The 22,947-nt window shown below is 39.6% G+C and overlaps 1 protein-coding gene across 3 annotated transcripts in view; it reads left to right on the top strand.

Annotated features, from left to right (window-relative positions):
• Positions 1-22,947, top strand: part of LARS1 (leucyl-tRNA synthetase 1) — a 49,706-nt gene that overhangs the window by 3,626 nt on the left and 23,133 nt on the right. For all 3 annotated transcript variants that reach the window (XR_004001608.1, XM_030572710.1, XM_030572711.1), the window contains 17 exons: positions 1,349-1,467; positions 6,773-6,860; positions 8,346-8,426; positions 9,607-9,747; positions 10,837-10,998; positions 12,377-12,489; positions 12,935-12,998; positions 13,546-13,613; positions 15,772-15,997; positions 17,263-17,350; positions 17,452-17,528; positions 18,393-18,446; positions 19,470-19,610; positions 20,755-20,832; positions 21,544-21,629; positions 21,716-21,781; positions 21,888-21,970. Coding sequence is in view for 2 of the 3 variants with exons in the window: in XM_030572710.1 (XP_030428570.1) it covers positions 1,349-1,467; positions 6,773-6,860; positions 8,346-8,426; positions 9,607-9,747; positions 10,837-10,998; positions 12,377-12,489; positions 12,935-12,998; positions 13,546-13,613; positions 15,772-15,997; positions 17,263-17,350; positions 17,452-17,528; positions 18,393-18,446; positions 19,470-19,610; positions 20,755-20,832; positions 21,544-21,629; positions 21,716-21,781; positions 21,888-21,970 (1,735 nt within the window). In the remaining variant the exon portion in view is untranslated. The remainder of the gene's footprint in view (positions 1-1,348; positions 1,468-6,772; positions 6,861-8,345; positions 8,427-9,606; positions 9,748-10,836; positions 10,999-12,376; positions 12,490-12,934; positions 12,999-13,545; positions 13,614-15,771; positions 15,998-17,262; positions 17,351-17,451; positions 17,529-18,392; positions 18,447-19,469; positions 19,611-20,754; positions 20,833-21,543; positions 21,630-21,715; positions 21,782-21,887; positions 21,971-22,947) is intronic.

Here is a 22,947-nt window from a genome sequence, read left to right as displayed (position 1 = left end):
TCATCACAATATCAACGTCCTGAAGCTCGTTCAGGCAATATAGTGGCAGGGAACAGTTTGTTCAAGTATTGTCACTCCTTAAGGTAAGGTCAGAGCAATAGTGAAGAGCAGTACACCTCTAACTCGATATAACGCTGTCCTCGGGAGCCAAAAAATCTTACTGCGTTATAGGTGAAACCGTATTATGTCGAACTTGCTTTGATCCACCGGAGTGCGCAGCCTTGCCCTCCCCTGGAGCACTGCTTTACCAAGTTATATCTGAATTAATGTTATATCGGGCCGCGTTATATCGGGGTAGAGGTGTAATATTTTAAATTCAATAGAAAACCAAAGTTAGGTTAGAAGTATGGTGGTACAAGGCTGGTGAGATCAATCAGCAAGGGCTAATTCCTGTCTGTGGTATAAAGTGGAGATCAACTTCAATCAGTTTGGAAAGAATGTTAATGGTTTTGGATTAACTGTTACAATTTATTGTCCAAATGGTCCCTTTGTGCCAGTGCTTTCATGTTTTAGAACTCATGCTGGTGATAACAAAGCATTCAGTATAGCCTCTTGGTACTTTATCACTCCTGCAACAGCACTCTCTGCCAAAGGCTATGTACTGAAAGCCTTGCTACCCTTTTAAAACTGTGCAAAATAAACCAACCTGTATTTTTATTTTTAAACTTCCAAACTCCTTGGTCTTTAGGGACACAAATTGAACCAAACCACTTATGGTTTGCTTTGTTTTTTTCCCTAATGTCGGGGGTGGGAACTCTGTAATGCACAAGTCCGTGGTAATTTAGTTGTGAAGTAAAGACAGATCATTTAGCAATAGGGCTCCAGGACAGGAGGCTTAATTGCAAGTGGCTTCCTAAGACTGACTTGGAGCTAATATGGAGCCAGCATGGTTTAGTTATCTGACCAAATGGGAGTGCTGTAGGAATTTAGGAGTTCTAACCTAATGCAAATCGCTCATCCCTATTTACTATCATGGAAACAGAGATAGAAAAGTTAATGGTACTTCATTTAGGTAGCAAGTTTATGAGGATTCATTAATATTTATAATAGTGCTTTGTAAATATGCAACATTATCTGAGTCCTAAACATTTTACAATATTCACTGAATTTTAACCAGGTGACACTAGTTTTAATCTTTTAAAAAAAAATCTTAGGAGACATATTAACTTTTTGATAGATGGCAGAGTGCTCCAGTTTTGTGTACTCCAGAATGATGATTGGAAATATGAGATACAGTTCTAATGTCCAATTACAAAATGAATGCAGAACTGTGCTGTGGTATAATGAGTGCAGAAATATGGTAAATGGTTGGCCAACTGGTTAGATTTTTTTCTCTTGTGTTGAATAGGAACGGAAAGGGACAGCAAAAGTGGACTTCCTGAAGAAAATTGAAAAAGAAATCCAGCGGAAGTGGGATGATGCGCGAGTGTTTGAGGTTAACGCATCTGATATTGGGAGCCGGACAAGGTAACCCCTTTGTGTGGGGAGGGAAAGCTTCAAATCTAAATATAGTTGGTTGGAATGTCTTTGATGGAAATTTTTTTCAGTCGAAAACTTTTGCCCACCCCATTTTCCAACCACTCTGTTTTTACATAATCTGAAATATTTTTCTGTTTCTACATTATGTGGGAATCTCCGTTGCTGACAGTTTGTAAATCAGTGACACATATATGTTGGCTAAAATACCAATGAGCTGAAAGAGATTTCTTCCATTTCCTTTGTAGCAGCAGATGCTGCTAACATCAGTGAGTGAGGGTGTTTCTGAGATCCCCTCTGTGACCAGATGATTTCCCATACTTTGTGGTCCTGGTAAAGATTTGTTGGTCTTAATATTTCAATATGGGGCGGTCTGCAGTTCCTGCAAAACTGCTCCCTGAATCAGATAATTGGTGACCCGAAAGGGGCAAACAATCTCTGAATGCTAAGAGAACTAGTGCAGCAAACCACATGTGGTTATTTTCCTTGTTCAGATTTCAGGAGGATACATGGGACAGCTTTTTATATGGGGCAGCTGCAATCTCCTATCTTTAATATTCATGATGTTATCCTCCCAAAAGGTCATGGATTTAAATCCAAAACTATTAATGTTTTTAAATTTCAGACTGCAGAGGAAAGCTACAGTTCAGCACTCCATAGACAATTTTACAGTAATAAATCCTTTGATCTGGAATTCCACGGGGTACTATGGTAACATACAATCATTCTATTCATAAATGGAATGAAAGCAGCTTTGCTAAATTAAGCTGTTTATACTTCTAGTTAGCATACAGTTCTATTTATTTTGGGGGTTAAGGTCCTATGGCCTTAAACTCTTGGCACTATTTGTAAAAGTTAAAATAGGTGAAACTAGCTAGAACTACCACAAAACAGAGAGTTTCCATGTCATTGGTGCATCTGGGAAGCCCTCTGCGAACAGCTTGTCCTTGAATAGTCTAATTAGGAGTCAACCAAGTCACCAAATAGGGTATGTCTTACATTGTACTGAGCCTGAGCTCTTCTAGATGAGCAGGGGGAGCAAGTTATGAAAGTGAAGGCCTGCTGCTGAGAGCTGTGCTGCCATTCCTGGATTCGGTCCTAGAAACTGACAGCAGGAACATCCCTATCAGTCTTAAACACTACAATGAGATAAAAGGTTTCATAGATTCACATTAATAGATTGTAAGGCCAGAATGGATCATTGTGATCATATAGTCTGAATTGTTGCATAACACAGGCCATAGGACTTCCCTGAATTAATTCCTGTTTAAAAAATTCCAGTCTTGATTTGAAAATTATTGAAAATAAACATTAACAGTCCAGAGAGCTCATCAGCCAGCTCTCTTAAAACTCGAATGCAAGTTATCCGCACGAGCTGATTTAAAAATCTCTAACTTTAACAGCTGCTGTTTAACATGCTCCTGAGGTATTGTTGGAATGGAAAGTGATATGACTACATCATCAGGCTTTTTTCCAAATACAGAACAGAAATATTTATTGAATACTTCTGCTTTTTCTTCTTTATTGTTGACAATTCTGTCATTTCCATATGGAAATGGACCAATACCATTGTTCGTAATATAATTAGAAAAACTCCTTATTGTCCTTAATTCTGCTGACCATACATTTTTCATTGTGCCCTTCTGGCTCCCTTATTAAATTTATACGATGCCTAATTTCTAATCTATTTTAGTTGCTATCAATGCTCCTTTTCTTCCTTTTGTTATGTTGTATTTTTATTTTTTTTATAGTTGTTTTCATTTCCCCTCTAAGCCAGGTTAGTTTTTTAACCAGCGTAGCCTTATTTCTTGAGGGTGGCTTCATGGACATTCGTTAAATTTCTTAAACAGTTCCCAATTATCATTTATATATTGTGTTTAAATTCTTTCCCACAGCAAGTTTGGCTCATAATTGTTTTCAGCTTTGTGAAACTGACTTTTTTAAAGCACCCATTGTATAAAAGACTAGTTTGGCCTTTTATTCAGTTTGCACAGAAATAATCAAGTCTTGATTGCTTGTACCTACGCAACCACTAATTTTTAGTTCTGCAATCAATTCCTCTTTATCTGCCAAGATGAAGTCTAATTATAGAATTCTCCCTGCTGAATGCAATACTTTTTGAGTTAGGTGAGAGACTACCTCCATGTTACCTTAGTCCCAGAATATTCAGAACTCTGAAGACTATAACTAGGATCCTACCAAATTCTTGGCCCATTTTGGTCAATTTCATGGTCATAGGATTTTAAAAATTGTGAATTTCATGATTTCAGCTATTTAAATCTGAAATGTCATGGTGTTGTAAATGTAGGGGAACCTGACTCAAAAAGGAGTTTATTGTGGGGGAGGTGGTTTGGGGTACTGCTACCCTTACTTCTGCACTGCTGCTGGTGGCAGCGCTGCCTTCAGAGCTGGGAAGCTGGAGAGCGGTGACTGCTGGCCGAGAACTCGGCTCTGAAGGCAGAAGCCACCGACAGTAGCACTGCAGAAGTAAAGATGGCATAGTATGGTATTGGCACCTTTTTGAGCTGCTGCCTGCAGAGCTGGGCCCTCAGCAGCTGCCATTCTCTGGCTGCCCATCTCTGAAGGCAGCATTGCAGAAGTAAGGGTGTCATGGTATGGTATTGACACTCTTACTTCTGTGCTGCTGCTAGGGAGATGCTTCCTTCAGAGCTGGGTGCCTGGCTAACAGCTGCCGCTCTCTGGCCACGGGTCTCTAAAGGCAGCACAGAAATAAGGGTGGCAATACTGCGACCCCTTAAAATAACCTTGTGACCCCCACACAACTGCCTTTTGGGTCAGGACCCCCAATTTGAGAAACATTGGTCTCCCCCATGAAATCTGTTTAATATAGGTAGAAGCACACAAAAGACCAGATTTTACAGGGGGGATCCCCTTTTTCATGACCACGAATTTGGTAGGGCTCTAACGATAACCAACAATTTGAAGTGTACCTATAAGCACTGGATGCATGTCAGCAGAATATGTTTGTGCTTCTGAGAGGAACACCTTTCTGTTGGCGAAAACAGGATGGTCTGGAGATACTGAGTTGTATTTCCAGCTCTGCTTCTGACTCAGAGTAGGATTTTCAAAAGTGCTTAAGTGACTTAGGAGCACAATTCCACTGAAAAGCAGTGGAACTTATGCTCCTAAATTACTTAGGCAGTTGAGTGAAATCCTTACTTTAATCTCTCTGTGTCTGTGTCACCATCTTTAAAAATGAAGATAAATACCCACATCACAGGGCCCCTGAGGCTTCAGTGTCTGAGGTGTTTTAAGATCCTCAGATGAAAAGCACCATAAACATGTAAGGTGTTTTATACAATTTGATAGCTGAAATCATCTAGGACTCTCTTACTAAGAGTCACTAGGTTTGAAGCTGGGTGGGATGAAAGCAGAATGTGTTTTGGGGAGAGATATGGGGTGTGTCCCTCAGGTCTAGCATCTGCTTGCCTGTCCATTGGTGCAGAAAAGCCTGTTAGCTTGAAACATACCGTATCAGTTTATAATAGGCACAGCTACTTTTACCTCTCCTAGTTCTTTAAATTTAGTGTGATAATCATGATGGCTCCTATCTGAATTATAGAGAATATTGTGATTGGATTAACATCCTTACTTTTGCTTGAATAAGGCAGCCTGAGTAGTTGTTTTCTTGTGGTTCTGAGGAGGGAGTCAGTTTTATTGTCTTCCTGTTACTTGTTTAAATGTTTTCAAGTTATCATACACTTGCCCAGACAATGAGGAGAGTACAAATAAATACACTTTTAAAAACTGATAATATGACTCACAATGTGGGTGGCTGCATTCTGCACAAGCTGAAGCTTCTGGTGCTGGGATGCTGCCGTGCTCGCTGGGTTGAAGTGGTTTCCATTATATACAGGGTTTACAGTTTGGTTCAATGGCTCTCAGTATCCTCACTATAAAAATTGTTCCAGCTCCTGTGCTTCTGGGTGGTCTTCAAGATCAGCCCTAAGCAACAACAGTTGTGGTAGTAGCTTGTCCTAGATGTATGATAGGAAATAGCTGCTCTTCCAGGGCTTTTAGACTGTCCTTCCTTCAGAAAACTGCCTTAATGATGCTTTGTGTATTTATTCATTTAATGCATACAGCCATAACTACCCTGGACAATCTGAGAACAGAAATCCATAGCTAATGAAGCTTGGGGGTAAGAATCTAAATAGCAACGTAGATCTTGATGTTGAGCTCACTAGTAGAATCAGCAAAGCAGCCAGGAACTTTGGTCTTTTGCGATATAGAGCCTGGAACAATAATAAATTGTCAACTAAAGTGAAAATCTGTATTTATGAGACATATGTATTATCCACTCTTCTATATGGCTCAGAAACACGGACGACTTACGCCACACATACCAAAGGGCTAAACAGTTTTCATATCCGGTGCTTGCATAAAATTCTTCAAATAAGATGGCAAGACAGGGTGACAAATGTGGAAGTGTTAAATTGTGCTGATATGTTATTCCGTGGAATGTTGATTAGTAAGAAAAGACTTAGGTGGCTTGGACATGTCAAGCGAATGCTGGATTACATGATCCTGAAGAGCATGCTGTACTTTGAAGCTCGCAAAGGGTCTGGAAAGAGAGGCAGACTGCTGCACAGATTTCGGAATGCTTTGGAATTCCTTTGGAATCTCTGTGAATGATTGGGAAAGGAATGCAAAATGCCACTCTTTGGTGGAGTCAGTTTGTAGATGGAGCGGGGCATTGCAGGATGAATTTGATCAAGCTTTGTGATGACTGGCATCAGAGGAGGAAAGGATCTGCTGCTCTGATTGAGAGCATTGCTAGTGTATGGGTGTGACAGGACAGTCACTTGCGCATTGGACTCAGCAGCCATTAAAGAACTCATCGGCTTACACCCGATGCTCTATAAAGAACACTGGTGCCATTGTTGCAGGTGGAGAATCTGAGGCATAGATAGGTTAAGTAAATGATGTATCCAAGGCTACACATCAAGTCACTGGCAGAACCAGGATTAGAAGTCAAGTGTTTCTTGGTTCTTAGTCCACTGGAAGATGCTGCATCTAGTTACCACCTATCTTGTTAGAACAGTATTCAGTTTGTTTATGAAGACATTTTGCTTATAACTGAATAAATGTTGTTACTGGGGACACTTACATTTTCATAGTTGTGGATCAACAGTAGCTAAACTGTTAATTTAGGACTGTTTGTTTAATAGATTAATTCATTTAAAATAATAGGTGGTGCCAGTCTCTTATTCTGAAATTCACTTTAAAAGCTAGTTATGGTGGCCTTTTAAACATCTTTTTAATCCTTCCTCAGTAAAGGGAAGTACTTCGTCTCCTTTCCATACCCATATATGAATGGTCGCCTTCATCTTGGACACACATTTTCTTTATCTAAATGTGAGGTAAGAATTTCTCTTTCCTAATAGCTTTTTATTTTAATGCCTCCTCAGAGCAAATGTTGTTGAGCCACTCGAGTGCCTCACTTATTATTCTCTTGTCTTAGTAATAACAAAGACTGAAGATGCCAATTTTTCTGTTTTCTCTACATTTTAATGTCTCTGTCCTTACATAAGTAAGTAATCCAGTAAGTAAAAGGTAAAATGTTTCTAATCCCAGCAGACTGTGAGATGTTGGACTTTAAAGCCAGATCATTCTGATTATCCTGTCTTGTATTTTTGTACTCCCATTTCAAATTCCTCATGATTTTAACAGCTGCTTTCTCACACGAGTTAGAAGATTAAGGTCTGAGATTTCCAAAGAAACCTCAACACATCTTTCTTTTGTGCAAGCTCTAACACCCACATTCAAGTGTTTTTAAATCCTAACAGCTGTGCATGTACAAAATCCACCATATGTGTTTGTGCACACACTTGTTTGTATCCAAAAGTAGGCTATTTTCTGAAATTCTACCACTAGAGAGACCGTATAAAGCAATGATTTATAGTTATACTGGTTTTCGTAGTATTATCTGCTTAAATCATACTGTATTTGAAGCGTGGATGGCATAAGAGAGTCGCTATAATCACAATGGAAATATTTTTTCAAGGTGCAGTGTTTGTGATTTGCTGGGCTAGAGAAGAATGATACATAATATGAGAAAGATGAGAATTCCAACTTTCCTAATGGTGCACAACATGAATTCTATCCCTGAAGTTCAGTGACATCACATCTTAACTGCCATTTGATCCTTCAGTTTAGCAGTGTCTTTTTGGCACTCATACAGGCTGAACAGACCATGTCATTCATTAATGTATTATTCATTGTTATCTACTTGATGCTGTTTTTTCCTTTTTGTTGATTTGTGCCAATTGAACAGAAACATAAGGCGAACTGCTAGTCCCTTTCCTTTCTTAATATAAATATTTGTGAAGAAGAGTATTAGTCTAGATCATTAGAATAATTGTATAGAATTTCACTGCTTATTTAGTGAAAATACAATGTGTGCTATACTTAAGTTCATGCTCACCTTCCATGTATCGTGTCTTGGAGTCAGCACTTTATGTTATGATGATACTGCTGTGCACTCTTTTAATCCATGGAAACTCAGTGCTTTACAAACATTAGTCAGTCACGTCTTGTGGGATCTGTCATATAGGTAAGTATTGGTTTTGCTTTTCAGGTGGGGAACCTGATATGTAGACTGAATGAATTGCTCAAGGTTTCACAGCAAGTCAATGGCAGAACTGAGAATATAGTCCTGATTTCCATTCCTTCACGCAGATCATTAGACAGTATTCACCCCTGTCTGTATTTTTAGTAATTTTGACTGCAAAATGAATCTGAGTCAGAGGTTAAGGACTTAGTGTGTCAAGTCACCTGCTATAGCTTTTTGCGGTTATTGCTTCATATTTCTGATGGATGCTTTTTTTTAAAAAAACTTTCTGTAGTTTGCAGTTGGGTATCAAAGGCTAAAAGGAAAGAATTGCCTGTTCCCATTTGGCCTCCATTGTACTGGCATGCCTATTAAGGTAAGACTGCTCTGAGTTAATTAGGTCTCTTCAGCATAGTTCTGTATTTAAGCAAAGTTTTCAATTAGCCCTATACTGCATATTCAAAGTATTGATTGAACTGATTGAAGAATGCATAGATGCAGTTTAAACTGAAACCTGTCAAATTTTAGGATTTTTACAGTATGAAAGCATGGCTGAATTTGAATTGAAAACTATCTCCTGTGGGTACTTCTGGAATATTAACACCTTTGTCTCAAACCAAAGTGTTTAGATCATATTTACGTCCTTTCCACACCCACACTGATGTGTGGCATCCCCTGTCATAATAGGTATAGACAGAATCCACAGTACTTGGATTTGGACGCGTCCTAGGAAGAAGATGGTATTTTAGATTATAGTGGATAGGATTAAATTCTTGCCATGGTAATTCTAGCTGACCTGCATAGGATGGAATTGATTGCTATGTTATTCTCCAGTGTATGCAGCCAGGGAGCTGATGGGGTACATCTCTTCTCTGATGCCTTATATATTTATTAATTAATAAATATATATTGCAATGGGACCTAAAGGCCACAACCAGGTTTATTATGTACAAACACCTAATGAATGACTTGCTGCAAAGATCTTACAATCTGAGTCATTTGGGTGTATCCAATGTTATCAGTGCACAAGGGCCTTTTAATAATCTATTTTTATGTTCTAAAGTTACTTCATAGCTGCAAAACTTACAAGCAAATTGTGTCTTTGTTCCTGCATAGCCAACATTGCTTATGCACCTAGGACTATGATAAAAATGAGCAGTGACTAATAATTTTTTTTATTGATTAATGGCTAATAAGATGTCCTGATTATAAATGAGGTTTGATAATTGCTTTCCTATTCCATCACTAATTAAAATATGAAGTGGAGGAGAATTTTTTCAATTCCTAGCCAGTGGTCAAAGATGGACAGGATAGCAGTGAATTAGGGGGAATTAGTGAACTAGAAGCCAGGACACTTGCAACTTGTCAGGAGTCTCCAGAAGTGGTTTAAATTGCTCTAGTGGAAAGGTAGATCAAAAGCTGAGTCCTGTGATAGAAAATTTTATAAATATAGTCTTTCAAGTACATAAATAATTGATATAAAATCAGTTATTGATAATTGTTCCAGCCTTAGCCACTGAGCAGTCCTGATAGGTTACCAATGACTTTTTATTTAGGCATGTGCAGATAAACTGAAAAGAGAAATGGAATTATATGGCTGCCCACCTGAGTTCCCTGATGAGGAGGAGGAAGAGGAAGAAATGGCTGCTAGAAGAGAGGAGGAAGTGGTCATCAGAGACAAGGCAAAAGGCAAAAAGGTAAAGTTTTGTATCAAACCTTTCTGAAAGTATTTGTATAAATACATATGGACACATGGCATATATACCTATGCATGAGAAATGTAAACATGCAGATTTTTAGTGTACATTTGTTAAAGCCATTTTTTCGCTTTAATGTAGTGCTTTTAATGTTGGCTTTGAAAAGATACTTTAATTACTTGGTCTTCAGAATCTCATTTTAATGCATAAAAGCTTTCTAATGATGAGCTTTCTTAGGCTCTTCAGTAGTCTGAGGGAAATGGAGTCTGCCCCCTCGCTTAGGATACTGAAAAGGACACTGGACAAAGAACTTGAAAACATACTGAAGGAAACAATTCTGTTCTATCAGTGTGTTGGATTAGACGATCTAATTGGTAGTTCCATCTCCAGATTTTCTGATGACTCTCTGGGCTCAATTAAGAGTCAGACCCTGGCTAGATGTATCCAGTACAACCATATTCAAGAGTGGCTTATCAAACAAACTGTTAAGGAGATTTATGAATTTGGGAAGATACAAGAAATATTAGGGCCAGGGAAAATTTAAGTTTTGGAGAGTTAAGTCTTGTCCCACACAGATTAATTTATGGTTTGTTAGATAATTTGTGAGCAAAGGATTTGGGATACAGTCTGTTCTCTCCATGCACATGTATGTGTGAAAAACAGATCTTGCATAAGGCTGGCAACTGAACGACAAAACTGAACGACAAAACTTTTGTTGTTCAGAGGTGTTAAAAAACCACACCCGTAAAAGACAAAAGTTTTCTCTATGAAAAGCGCTGGTGTGAACAATGCTTTATCGGCAGGAGCGCTCTCCCGCCAACAAAGCTACCACCGCTCATTGGACTGATTTGAACTTCATTCTCTTGGCTGCAGCATGGTAGAGTAGGCACATGTGAATGTGAGGCAGACCGTACCAGCGCCCATCGCAGTTTATCCTCATTAAATCAGAGAAAAGCAGCCAAAATAGCAGTACTGGTATGCATCTCAGTGATTGGAAGGTGTTATGTTAGGATTGAATGATTCCCTGCAGGAGAAGAAACAGTGAGACGTGCTTGGATGTTCTTTTGCTCATTATACTTGTCTTTTTAGAGTAAAGCTGCCGCCAAGACTGGCTCTTGCAAGTACCAGTGGGGGATCATGAAGTCTTTGGGTCTTTCTGATGAAGAAATAGTGAAGTTTTCCGAGGCTGAGCATTGGCTTGATTACTTCCCACCCCTTGCTCTCCAGGACCTAAAGAGCATGGGGCTGAAGGTACATGTTTAAAATCTAAAATGCTGTTACAAACATGAATTCTCTTCCTGGTTTTACTGAATTAATGTTGAGATCTCTTCTCCCCTTGATGTGTTTGCCTAACATTAGTGGCAGTGCAGTAAGTACTGGAACATCCAAAGTGTTATAAAGCATTAATTAAACTTCTCAATATCCTTGTATGATCAGTAAGTGTTATCTCAATTTTACAGCTAATGCACAAAGATTACCTGACACAATGAAGGTCATATAGCAAGACAGGAATACAACCCATTGCATATTGCCCCAGAAGATATGTCAAATGCCAAATTATCCCTGCAGTTACTTCCACATCACTCAGGAAACTCTCAATGCCAAATTGCTCTCTAGTGATGGAATTCCTTCATGTTTAGGACCCTGGTTTACTAGTGACTTGCTGGTGGTGCAAGTAATTGATAGGTTTTGTTCTGCTGTCCATGACTTCCCACTGTGTCAGATTCTGCCCTAGTGGTTGATAGCCAAAAGTTGTTGCTGTCTCATGTCTGTGCATTGATTTGTTGTTAGTACTAATGTGGCTTCTTTGGGCAGTCTCTGTAGAAAATCCAAGAACAGAACGTATATTGAAGACGGAGCTGCCTCAACAACCCTTGAGGGAGTCTCTTCCACATCACAGTTGACTCACTGTTTTTCTATCTGGTTGGGAAACTTTCACTTTGTTTTTCATGGCTGCACCTGTTCTGTGGATAGAGAGGATGTCAGATTTTTAGTTCTTTTAATCTGACCCTTTTCACCGTCAAAAAACTTTGTATTTGAATACAGAGAAATTACTGAGGGGAGTCTGTTCATTTATTTATTTTAGGAAATGCCGTCTCCCTGGGCTTCAGTGATGGAAGTTTGCTTGTCCATAAAGGAGTGTGTGTGTGTATGTGTGTGTGTATACACGATGCGACTTTTATATAATCATACCTTACTTTTCTTCGAAGATTTTGGGGTGAAAGGTGCTACAGATTGTTTACATGTGGTGCCATTTACAGGCAGCCGCCTCCAGGTAGATAAAGTGCATAACACATGCAGAGGAGAAAGGGAATCCATAAAGGCCATCAGAGAAATATGTCCGCACCACCCTGGTATTACAAAAATTGCCATGGAGCAAACAGAAGACAGAACCTAGGCTTTTGAAAGTCTTTTCTGAAAGACCCACATGCAATCAACTGCATAGACTTTGTATATACATACAAGTGTCAAACAATCAAGGGTTTTTTTTTTTAATTCATGGAGCAGGTACCTTGTAGGGTTTGAATAAACATAGCAAATGAGTGAGATGAAGCAAGTGCTCTGTGTGTGAATGTTCACAGAAATCTTTGGCTGGATTTGCTTACCTGTTACTTGCATATCTTTTCAGGTGGATTGGAGGCGTTCTTTCATTACCACTGATGTTAACCCTTATTATGATTCATTTGTACGGTGGCAATTTTTAACACTGAAGGAAAGAAATAAAATAAAATTTGGGAAACGGTAAATATGCTCTCTTTAATTTACCAAGTCTGTACTATTAAAAACCTAGCAAAAATGTAAATTTCCCTCCATGCACTACTTTAAAAAAGTTGGGTATAATATTATGTGTCTCTGTGACTTAGTAATAATCATTTTGTAATTTATACAGACTCACCCCAGCAAGCCCTCTGAATGCAGATGTCCCACCGAAATTAGTGGGGTATTAAGCTCAGCCAGCTGTCCAATTGGGTCCTTAGGCTTCAGGGGTGAGGTTTTTAAAAGCTTTCAATATTTACCTAACTTTGCTTCCATTGGTATCAGTGGTAGGACTTTCACTGATATTAATGGTAGCAGAGTTAAGCAAATTGAGTGCTATTGAAAATCCCACCCCAAGTTCTTTGTGCCAGGGACCTTGTCCTCCTCCTTTGGTGCATACTCCTAAATAATAATTTACGGTGTTTCCTAGGTATACAATTTATTCTCCAAAAGATGGACAACCTTGCATGGATCATGACAGACAAACTGGAGAGGTGATGAATTTTATTTGACACAAGTTCTTTGTATATTGTACGTAACTTTTAAATAACGAAGAAGTACACTGTATGCTGAAAATGATTATTAAATATATTTTCATGTTGACTTATCTGATCTCAAGCTATTAATACATGGGAAGCTTGGATGTCTCTAGAAAAAATAGTAATTGTTGTGACACATGCAATAGATAGTGTTAACTTTAGCCAGTTTTCTCTGAGTGATAATCTGGCAGTTGATGTCCTGACTTTCACAGGAGCATGATTCAATGGCCTGAAGTCCAATTCATTTACTTTAGTGATGTAATATAATAGCCTAGATGAGTAAGGTGTTTGATCAGTAGGAATAAATAGGACTCTGCCCTGCAGTCTGTATGCTGCTAAGCTCCCATTGATATCAGTGGAAGTCTAGTTTCAATATAAGATCCTGAAATAGCATTTGAATTGTGCCACTACAAAATATAAAATTCATTTTTGGGAAATGGTACTTTTGCTGCATAAGTAGACTTTTATATTGACTACTGGTCTCTGTGTGTGTGACTCTTAGGGTGTTGGACCTCAAGAATATACATTAATAAAAATGAAGGTGGTAGAGCCTTACCCTGCAAAGCTAAGGTAGGTTTCATAGATTCATGGATTTTCCTGCGAGAAGGAACCATTAGATCATCTAGTGTTACCTCCTATGTAACATAAACCACAGAATTTCAACTGTTACCTCTGCATTGAGCCTAATACCTTGTGTTTGACTAAAACGTATCTTCCTGAAAGGCATCAAGTCTCCTTTATAAATGTATTTTAAGAGGGATCCAGTCTCCTTAATTTAAACAAAAAGAAAGGAAAAAAATTGGTCAGGAAAAACTTTAAGTTGAACTCAAAAGCCTTTTTTAATAAGTATTTAAAATTGGTAATAGAAAGTGTGTAGTGCAGAAATTTACAGTAAAAAATAATTGTGCAATATTGTTTTTTTCTTAGTTTTCTTATTCACCTGTCAAGTCCTGGATTTTTTTCTCTCCTGTAATATTTAAAATGCACTTCCCATAGACGCAAATTTCAAGGCAAGTGGGGACCATCATGATCATCTCGCTGTTGGGTATATTTGCAACTAACAGTCACAGGTTGCCTACAATGGCATGTGTACCATCATACTATCTCCTCAGTAAAGTTATCAAGCTCAGTCTTAAATCAAGTTAGGTTTTTTGGCCCCATTGCTACCCTGTGAAGTCTGTTCCAGAACTTGGCTTCTCTGATGGTTAGAAACCTTCGTCTAATTTCAAGCCTAAACTTGTTGATGGCCAGTTTATATCCATTTGTTCTTATGTCAACATCGACACTTAAACTCTAGAGAGAGAGAGAAGTTATTTGTTATCCCTCTGATGTATTTATAGAGAGAAATCATATCTCCCCTCAATATTTGTTTGATTAGGCTAAACAAGCAAAGTTCTTTGAGTCTCCTCTCATAAGATAGGTTTTCCATTCCTCTGATCATCCTAGCAGCCGTTCTCTGCACCTTTTCCAGTTTGAATTCATCTTTCTTAAACATAAGAGACCAGAACTGCACACAGTATTCTGAATGAGGTCTCACCAGTGCCTTGTATAATGGCAATAATACTTCCCTATCTCTACTGGAAATATCTTGCCTGATGCATCCTAAGATTGCGTTAGTCTTTTTCTTGGTTCATCATATTGGCATCTCATGCAATGATCAGCTAATACACCCAGACCTTTCTCCTTTTCTGTCACTTCCAACTGATAAACTTATAGCAAAAAATTCTTGTAGTTAGTCCCAAAGTGCATGATCTTGCACTTTGCACTATTAAATTTCATCCCATTTCTATGACTTCAGTTTTCAAGGTCCTCCAGCTCTACTGTAGTAGTTCAGTTCTACCCCCAACTTTGTGTCATCCGCAAATTTTATTAGCACACTCCCATTTCATGTGCCTTGGTCATGAATGAAAATGTTAAATAAGATTGGTCCCAAGACCGATCCCTGAGAAACTCCACTTGTAACTTCCCTCTTGCTTAATAGGTCACCTTTCAGTTGCCCCTTTAACCTATTCTTTATCCACCTTTTAATTCTCACATTAATCCCCAATTTAACTAATAATTTCCCAGGTAGAACTGTATCAGATGTCTTACAGAGACCCAGGTAGATTAGATCTACTGCATTTCCTTTGTCTAAAAAAATCAGTTCTTTTCTCAAAGAGATCAGGTTGGTCTGGCACGATCTACTTTTTGTAAAACTATGTTGTATTTTATCCCAATTACCGTTTACCTCTGTTCTTAAGTACTTTCTCTTTCAAAATTTGTTTTCATATGTGACAGAATGTCTCCCAATGTGTGCTCAGTTTCATATCTAGTGACTTAATTGACAGTTTACTGCTCTTTGTTCCTCTTGGCCAATAGTGACCTTTACTGGGAAGAGAAAAGTGCTTCGGCTAAGGTTTTTCAAAAGCGATAACTGGAGACTCCTTAAAGGGGCCTGATTATCAGAAAGTGCTGAACATCCATCACTTTGAAAATTGGGCTCCTTTAAAGTGTCTCATGTTGGACACTCAACTTGTGAAAGTCTTGTTTGTTGTCTTGAGTCAGTGTATTCGTTAATCTAAATAAAGACTCACTAAATTCTATAGTATTAGATTAAGTGAAAAAGCCTAATAGACTATCCAGATTCATCCCTTACAGAACTTTCCTTAGGGCTAGGTTTAGCTTGTGAGTAATTAAACTCTGTAATAATCCTAGTTTTCTTATTTTAATGTGCCCTATCTTATTTTAGTGGCCTTAAAGGAAAAAATATCTTCTTGGTGGCAGCTACTCTCAGACCAGAGACCATGTTTGGACAGACTAACTGCTGGGTTCGCCCAGATATGAAGTACATTGGCTTTGAGAATGTGAATGGGGATATTTTTATCTGCACCCAAAGAGCCGCCAGGAACATGTCCTACCAGGGCTTTACAAAAGATAACGGAGTGGTACCTGTCGTCAAGGAGCTGATGGGAGAGGTGAGCATCTTGCCGCTTATAGGCCAAGTTATGGACTCCTGTAGGAGTTGTGCTTTGCCTACTTGTGGCATACAAACTTGATGACACTTTAATCTATATTGGTAGCTTTTGGTGAGTGTTAAGTGACCAAATAAAGAACGGGGAGGAGATTACCAGACTAGTGCAGCTGTTTAATCTATAGACAAATGTGTTAATGTTGCCACAATCTTATTTGAGAACTAATGGCACAAGTAATGCAGTATTTAAAGCAGCGACTCATTATTTTTACTACAAAGGATGGAAAGGAAATAATAGTTAGTTAGAATGAGTTAAATGAGTCTGGGACCATTCTCTACTGAAATACCTAGTTCACCTTGGGTGAGAATAGCTACTTCCTTTGACTGCTCCCTGTCTTTAATGGTTGGACCAGGTGTTCAGCATATTTAGTTTCACAAATATTGAATAAAAATGCTGACCCAATGGCATTTTGGGGTGTGCCATTCTACATCACTGTCTAAGTAGAATGCCACCTGGTAAAACTTGATGCACTGGATTTCCTAAGAATGTCCTTTGTGTTACGAAGTCACATGAAGGACAGAAAGTGGAATATTCTATTCCATCTTGTTAAAGATAGAATCCACATAAATTGGAGGTGGGGAAGACTGCTAGGACATCTGCTCCAACCCTTTGTCAGTGCAGGAATGGTCCTCACAATACGAGTGCTTTTCCAGTCCTTCATTCAATTTAGCTATAAATTTCTCAGTTCCTTCCTCCATTTTCTTTGAGAGACTATTTTTCAGTCTAATAGTCCTCTGGAAGTTTTTCCTGATATTCAGCTTTTAACCCTCTTTCGCCTAAATGTACCACACTAAACCATTCCATTCTCTCCTTGCTGTTTACACTTTTCAGTTATTTGTCTCTCCCCACTCAGCCATCCTTTTCTCAAAATTCTTCTGTGTCTGGAGAATGGGTATAATCCACTGTACTGTTCTCCAGTTCTAATACTTTTGTTGCTCTTCTCTGAATTCCTTCCAGAATCTGGTACTTCATTTCCTAGTAATGAATAAAATAGTCCATTATACTGTCCCACAGAGCGATATGCATGGTATCTAGTTACTTTGCAGAAGAAGGGCTTCTGCAGTTTGAATTGTGTCATGGCCTTTTAATTTATCTATTTGCACTATGTGGGGAAGACCAGCTGGGTTTAAAGGAACTTCAGCTCAGCAGGTTCCTTCTGAGGCAGGCCAAGACAGCACTCCTTGTTCTAATATTCCTTTCTTGCACAGGAGATTCTTGGAGCTGCACTCTCTGCTCCTTTAACTTTCTACAAAGTCATCTATGCTCTTCCTATGCTCACAATTAAGGAAAATAAAGGTAAGATAAAAGTAATTTTCTTACATGAGCCTGTTCATTACATCCCATGTTTCATAGTATATATTAATTGATTTTTGTTACCTGATTGATTTTTTTGCAAGGCACTGGAGTGGTCACAAGTGTCCCATCTGATGCTCCTGATGACATTGCAGCCCTGAGAGATTTGAAGAAAAAACAGGTCAGCCTCTCAGATCTGTATTACTCACAGTTCGAGTGTTCTGAGTGACAAAAACAAGTACATTGATAACTAAAATGGGGACCATTTTTTTTAGTTGACGAAACTTCCATGAGTGACCTCTAAACTTATGGGCAAACTAAGTGTATGATGTTGCAGACTCTAGTTTGGAATCCACTTGTAAATAATATTTTAAAAACTCTGATCGTCAGTATCATCTTCATGCAGACTTTGGAAATGATTCTGTACCAGAACCTCATCACTTTTATATTATATGGGTGGGGTTGACAAGACTATTAAGGTGGAAATTAGTACCAGGTGTGAGAGGGATTTCTCTGGTGTGGTCACTTGGCCATTGGTTACTAGGTTAAGACCCCTGTACTCATTTCACATAAGCCAAGTAGCAGCCTTTTGATTATATAGTACCAAAAGCGTGCTAGGTGTTTCAAAAATACGTGAGACTGGTCCCTGCCCTGAAGACTTAAAGTCTAGACATATAAATTTTCTAGGTAGTTGGTACCTGAGCACCTAACAAATGCTAATGTATTTATTCTCACAACACCCCCGGGTGGTACGGACGTAGTATTTTCCCCATTTTATAACTGGGAAACTTAAGCCACACAGGGATTAATGAGTTGCCTTAGACCAACTGGAAATTGATTGCAAAATTGGGGGTCTGAACTCAGATTTCTTAATTCCCAAGGAGTGGTGGGCAAAAAGGGTTGACAACACGTCTGAGAGCATGATATATTATTCATTCAGAAGGTCATCCTTTTTGTTAAGGAATTACACATAATGAAAAAATAAGTTTAAAAAAAATTCTTCTGTTTTATAGTGTGCTTTGTTTTTTTTCAACATCTTCTGTAGGCTCTAAGAGGGAAATATGGAATTAAAGATGAAATGGTCCTGCCTTTTGAACCGGTGAGTGCAGCTAAGTGTGTCTCTCAAACATACATGGCTTTTTTAAATTGGATTAGGAGCTTGCATACCTTTCAGAAATTTTGTTTTTAAAATCCTTTAGTAGCCAAAAGAGCTTGAAGCATCAGAAGAACTTGCCCTCATAGTTGTGAAACTGCAGTTGTTAGTCTGTGGCCTTGAAGGAGGAAAGCTCCACTCCTTTTGTGTTTAAAAAAACAAACAAAAACAAAACAAAACTATTTTTGTAGCAAGTGCTACCTTGAGGCTACAGTTTAGAGTTTGAGTCTCTGTTCGCGGATTAAAACCTTCTGTGATAATCTTGATTTAATGGAGACTGTATTATCTGCTCCGTGCAAAGTGCTATATCTGTGTCACTTCTGTTACTGCTAATGGAGTTTATGGGGATTCAGCCACGTATGTCATTTTGAGAGTATAGAGTACAGCCAAATACATCTCAGATTTTCTGTATTGCTCCTGCTCTCCTCTCAGTTAGCTGTTCAGTACTCCTCGTCTGTCTCGTGCACAGGGGAAAAAATTGGGTTATTGCTTGCAGACGTGCAGTCAGGAGTCACTCTGGGGAGTGCCAGAAATTCCTGATGAGCTTAGTGGCATTGTGTTGAATTTTTATAGAATTCCACCAAATTTGATTAACAGTAAATTCTGGAAAGCAGCACACTATGTATAAAACAGCATGAATTCAAAGACTGCTGTAACTTTGACAGCTGCTTTTAATAGCTGTTTTCTCTATAATATCACTTGTATGATTTGCACAGAACAAGTGTAATGCTCATGAGTTTTCACAATTGGTAGATATGTGCCTTTCGTCCTCTCCTCCAAATATCTGGTTTCAATTCCCATGTTGGTTGTTGGATTGTGAACATGGAAGAAAAATGCACTTGACTCTGCATTTTCTTAGGAGTACAATTTCCACTGAAGGCTGCGAAATTCAAGAGACAATTCCCTGCAGGACTTGTGTTGCTTTCACACAATTTGAAACAAATCCTGACAATACCATGCTATTCCCAGGTGCCCATCATCGAAATCCCAGGCTATGGTAGCCTTTCTGCTCCATTGGTCTGTGACGAGTTGAAAATCCAGAGCCAGAATGACAAAGAGAAACTTACAGAGGCTAAGGAGAGAGTGTACCTGAAAGGATTTTATGAGGGAGTAAGTAACTAGGCTTCCCTAGGTGTGTTGTGAAAACCTTTTTTTAATATTGAAGTTGATAAACATTTGAAAGGAGGCAGATTGGGCGGCCAACGTGCGGTTCCAAAGCCACATGCGGCTCCTTGTATAGGTACTAGCTCCGGGGCTGGAGCTACAGGTGCCAACTTTCCAATGTGCCAGGGGTTGCTCACTGCTCAACCCCTGGCTCTGCCACAGGCCCTGCCCCCACTCCACCCCTTCTCACCCCCTCCCTTGAGCCTGCTGTGCCCTCATTCCTCTCCTTTCCCCCCCAGAGCCTCCTACATGCCATGAAACAGCTGATCGGGAAGTGCAGGGAGGGAGGGAGGGGGAGGTGCTGATTGGCAGAGGTGCTGGTGGGCGGGAGGTGCTGGGAGCCGGGGGGTGGGCAAGAGCTGATGGGGGGCTGCTAACATATTACTGTGGCTCTTTGGCAACTTACATTGGTAAATTCTGGCTCCTTCTCAATCTCAGGTTGGCCACCCCTGTAATAGATTAATAAATCGGGAAGGTGAAGGTGTATGGATTTTTTGGGGGGTGGGGGTTCGGTCCTTTTGGGATTTTTTAATGGCCCACATTCTAAGGAACTACCCTTAAGTGAGCCTCTGTATGTGCTGTGGAGATAGTGTAGAATCCCAGTTGGGAGGCTGGAGGTGTGTGTGTCTCAAGATGAGGCCCATGTTATGGCCACTGGATGCACCTTTCTCAGGAAACAGTCAACATCGTTCCAAACCTTGACTTGAAGAGACTGGTAGAAAATGACAGAAGAGTGGTTCTTCCCCATTTCAGCTCATTCGGTGGGCTTCTGTCACAGTGCCCTAAGCCTTGGCCCATCTAAACTATTTGGAATTCAAAGACCAATTTCCTGTGTGGCAGGGCTGTGCATGTCCAGCTAGCCCTCCTGGTTTGAATGTGCATAAGTAAAACATATAGTGTATAAATATATATGTGGTAGTTCAGGGAGATATTAAAAAAAAAAGATTTTCAGCATCTAATTTTTAAGATGCGTCATAGGTCACAATACCATTATTTCTTGCAGCTCAAGAGAACTAGTTGTTTTTACATAATACTTGAAACTTAATCCTTTTAAGAAAACCTAACTTCTGCAATGGTCTCTCCCTTACAGATAATGTTGGTGGATGAGTACAAGGGGCAAAAAGTCCAGGATGTCAAGAAGCTTATACAGAAGAAGATGGTGGGCAATGTATGTGGTAGTTTGGATAATGCTTTCCAAGATGATCCTTTGTCTTTCCCATAGCAGGATAGTCACTAAATAAAATATATTGGCTTATTTCCCCAGAAGCATTGCCTTAGATGTTCTTTGGAAAGAGCAGTAGCAATAGAGTACAAAGTGATGCTAAAACACAGTATGATATTCTTAGATAAAGAGAAATGTATTGTACCTGATGGATCAAGTAGAAAGAGATGTCTGGGTTTTTTAGCTTTGTGCGTACTGCCTTACATAAATGCATGTCTTATGGCCTAGTCACAGTCCGTAGAATCATAGTGATTATATGGAAAAGGCTTTGGTTATTTAGTCTGTATTTAGTCTGTATCTCTGTCAGTGCAGGATAGGATGTCCTTTCAGTCTGTACTGTGGTACTCTGTCTCGTTTCTCTGATACAGAATATGGATGCAGAGTTAAAGCTAATCACTTTCCTCCCATTCCCCATTTTGTCTAGTTCTTGAGGATTTTGGGCATCATATTTTAAAGCCTTGTTATACACATTTTTACCATCTGTACATAGCTTTAAACAGTAAAGACTTTGTGTTTCTGTAGCACCTTTTAACCGAGAATCTACACACACAGTTGAGATTATAATAGGGGGTTTATTATTGGTAAACTCCTTTCATTTAATGCCCTATGTATTATAACTATAAAGGTATAAATATAACTCTTCCCTTTTTATCTCAGGGTGAAGCAATGATTTATATGGAACCTGAGAAACAAGTTATATCGAGGTCCATGGATGAGTGCGTGGTGGCTCTTTGTGACCAGTGGTGAGTGAAGTGAAATCACTTAATCTGTCCCCCTGGTGCACCCTTATGTTAACTTCTTTATTCTAATTATTTTCCTTGATCTTAAGGTACCTAGATTATGGTGAAGTAAACTGGAAGAAGCAGGCATCTGACTGCTTGACGGATCTAGAGACGTAAGTTCTGGGAAAGAGATGGATAAAGTGTAGGTTGGGATGTGGCATGTGCTGACAACATAACCCTGAGGGAGACCAAGGATTAATAATAGTCTGTTCCACATAGGTTTTGTGAAGAGACCAGAAGGAATTTTGAAGCTACACTGGGCTGGCTGCAGGAGCATGCCTGCTCAAGAACGTATGGCTTAGGTAGGAAAAACACACAGCTTTTCCTAACTTGCTGCTTGAGGAGAGTAACTCTCACTGTTTCATCCATTCATGCTTTTCCCGGTGAGGGTTGCAGCAGCAGCATGGAGGAAAGGGAGATCTGGTCCTCCCTATTCTCCCTTTCCTCCGCAACATGTTCCAGCTCCTCCTGGGGGATTCTCCAGTGTTTCCAGGCCAGCTGGGAGATGTAATCCCTCCAGCAAGTCCTGGGTTGGCCTCAGGGCCTCCTTCCAGAAGGACATGCCCGGTAAAGTTCTAAAGGGAGCCTCCCAGGGGGCATCCTTATCAGGTGCCCTAACCTCCTCAGCTAGCTTCTCTCGGTCCAGAGGAGTAGCCAAGCCCCTCACCCTGTCTTGGAGAGTAAGCCCAGCCACCCTGCGAAGGAACATAATTTCCACCGCTTGTACCCACGATCTTGCCCTTTCAGTCATTGAGGATGGGGGCGTAGATTAATCTGTAGACGGAGAGCTTCATCCAAGAACTCAGCTCCCGCCTCACCACCACGGATCGGTATGGCGCCCGCATCGCTGTTGACGCCGCACAAATCCGCTGGTCAGTCTCATGCTCCTGCTTACCATCACTCGTGAACAAGACTCCTAGATACTTGAACTCTTCTACTAACGTCAGCTGCTCCACCCTCACCTGGAGAGGACCTAATTCCCCACACTAACCTCTCAATTAGATATTGTATTAGATGTAAAATCACTAGACATACTGATCATTTTAAAACTAATACAATATCTAACTGAGAAGTTAGTGGGAGGAATTAGGTAGGCAAGACAGAATGACCCCAATTAGAATTTGACCCAGGACATCAAAAAGATTACACCTTCCACATGACCTGAGTTAATCAGGAGCTGTTTTATTTTTTGTATGGAAACACCACCAGCAATAAAGCCCTCCCACCCCATCACCATGCATGGCCCATTTATTCAGAGATGACATGGAAGGAACCAGTA

The sequence above is a fragment of the Gopherus evgoodei genome, chromosome 8 (assembly GCF_007399415.2).
Source record: "Gopherus evgoodei ecotype Sinaloan lineage chromosome 8, rGopEvg1_v1.p, whole genome shotgun sequence".
Classification (NCBI taxonomy): Eukaryota; Metazoa; Chordata; order Testudines; family Testudinidae; genus Gopherus; species Gopherus evgoodei.
The sequence above is the reverse complement of the archived record's forward strand: the minus strand, read 5'-3'. Positions and strand labels throughout refer to the sequence as shown.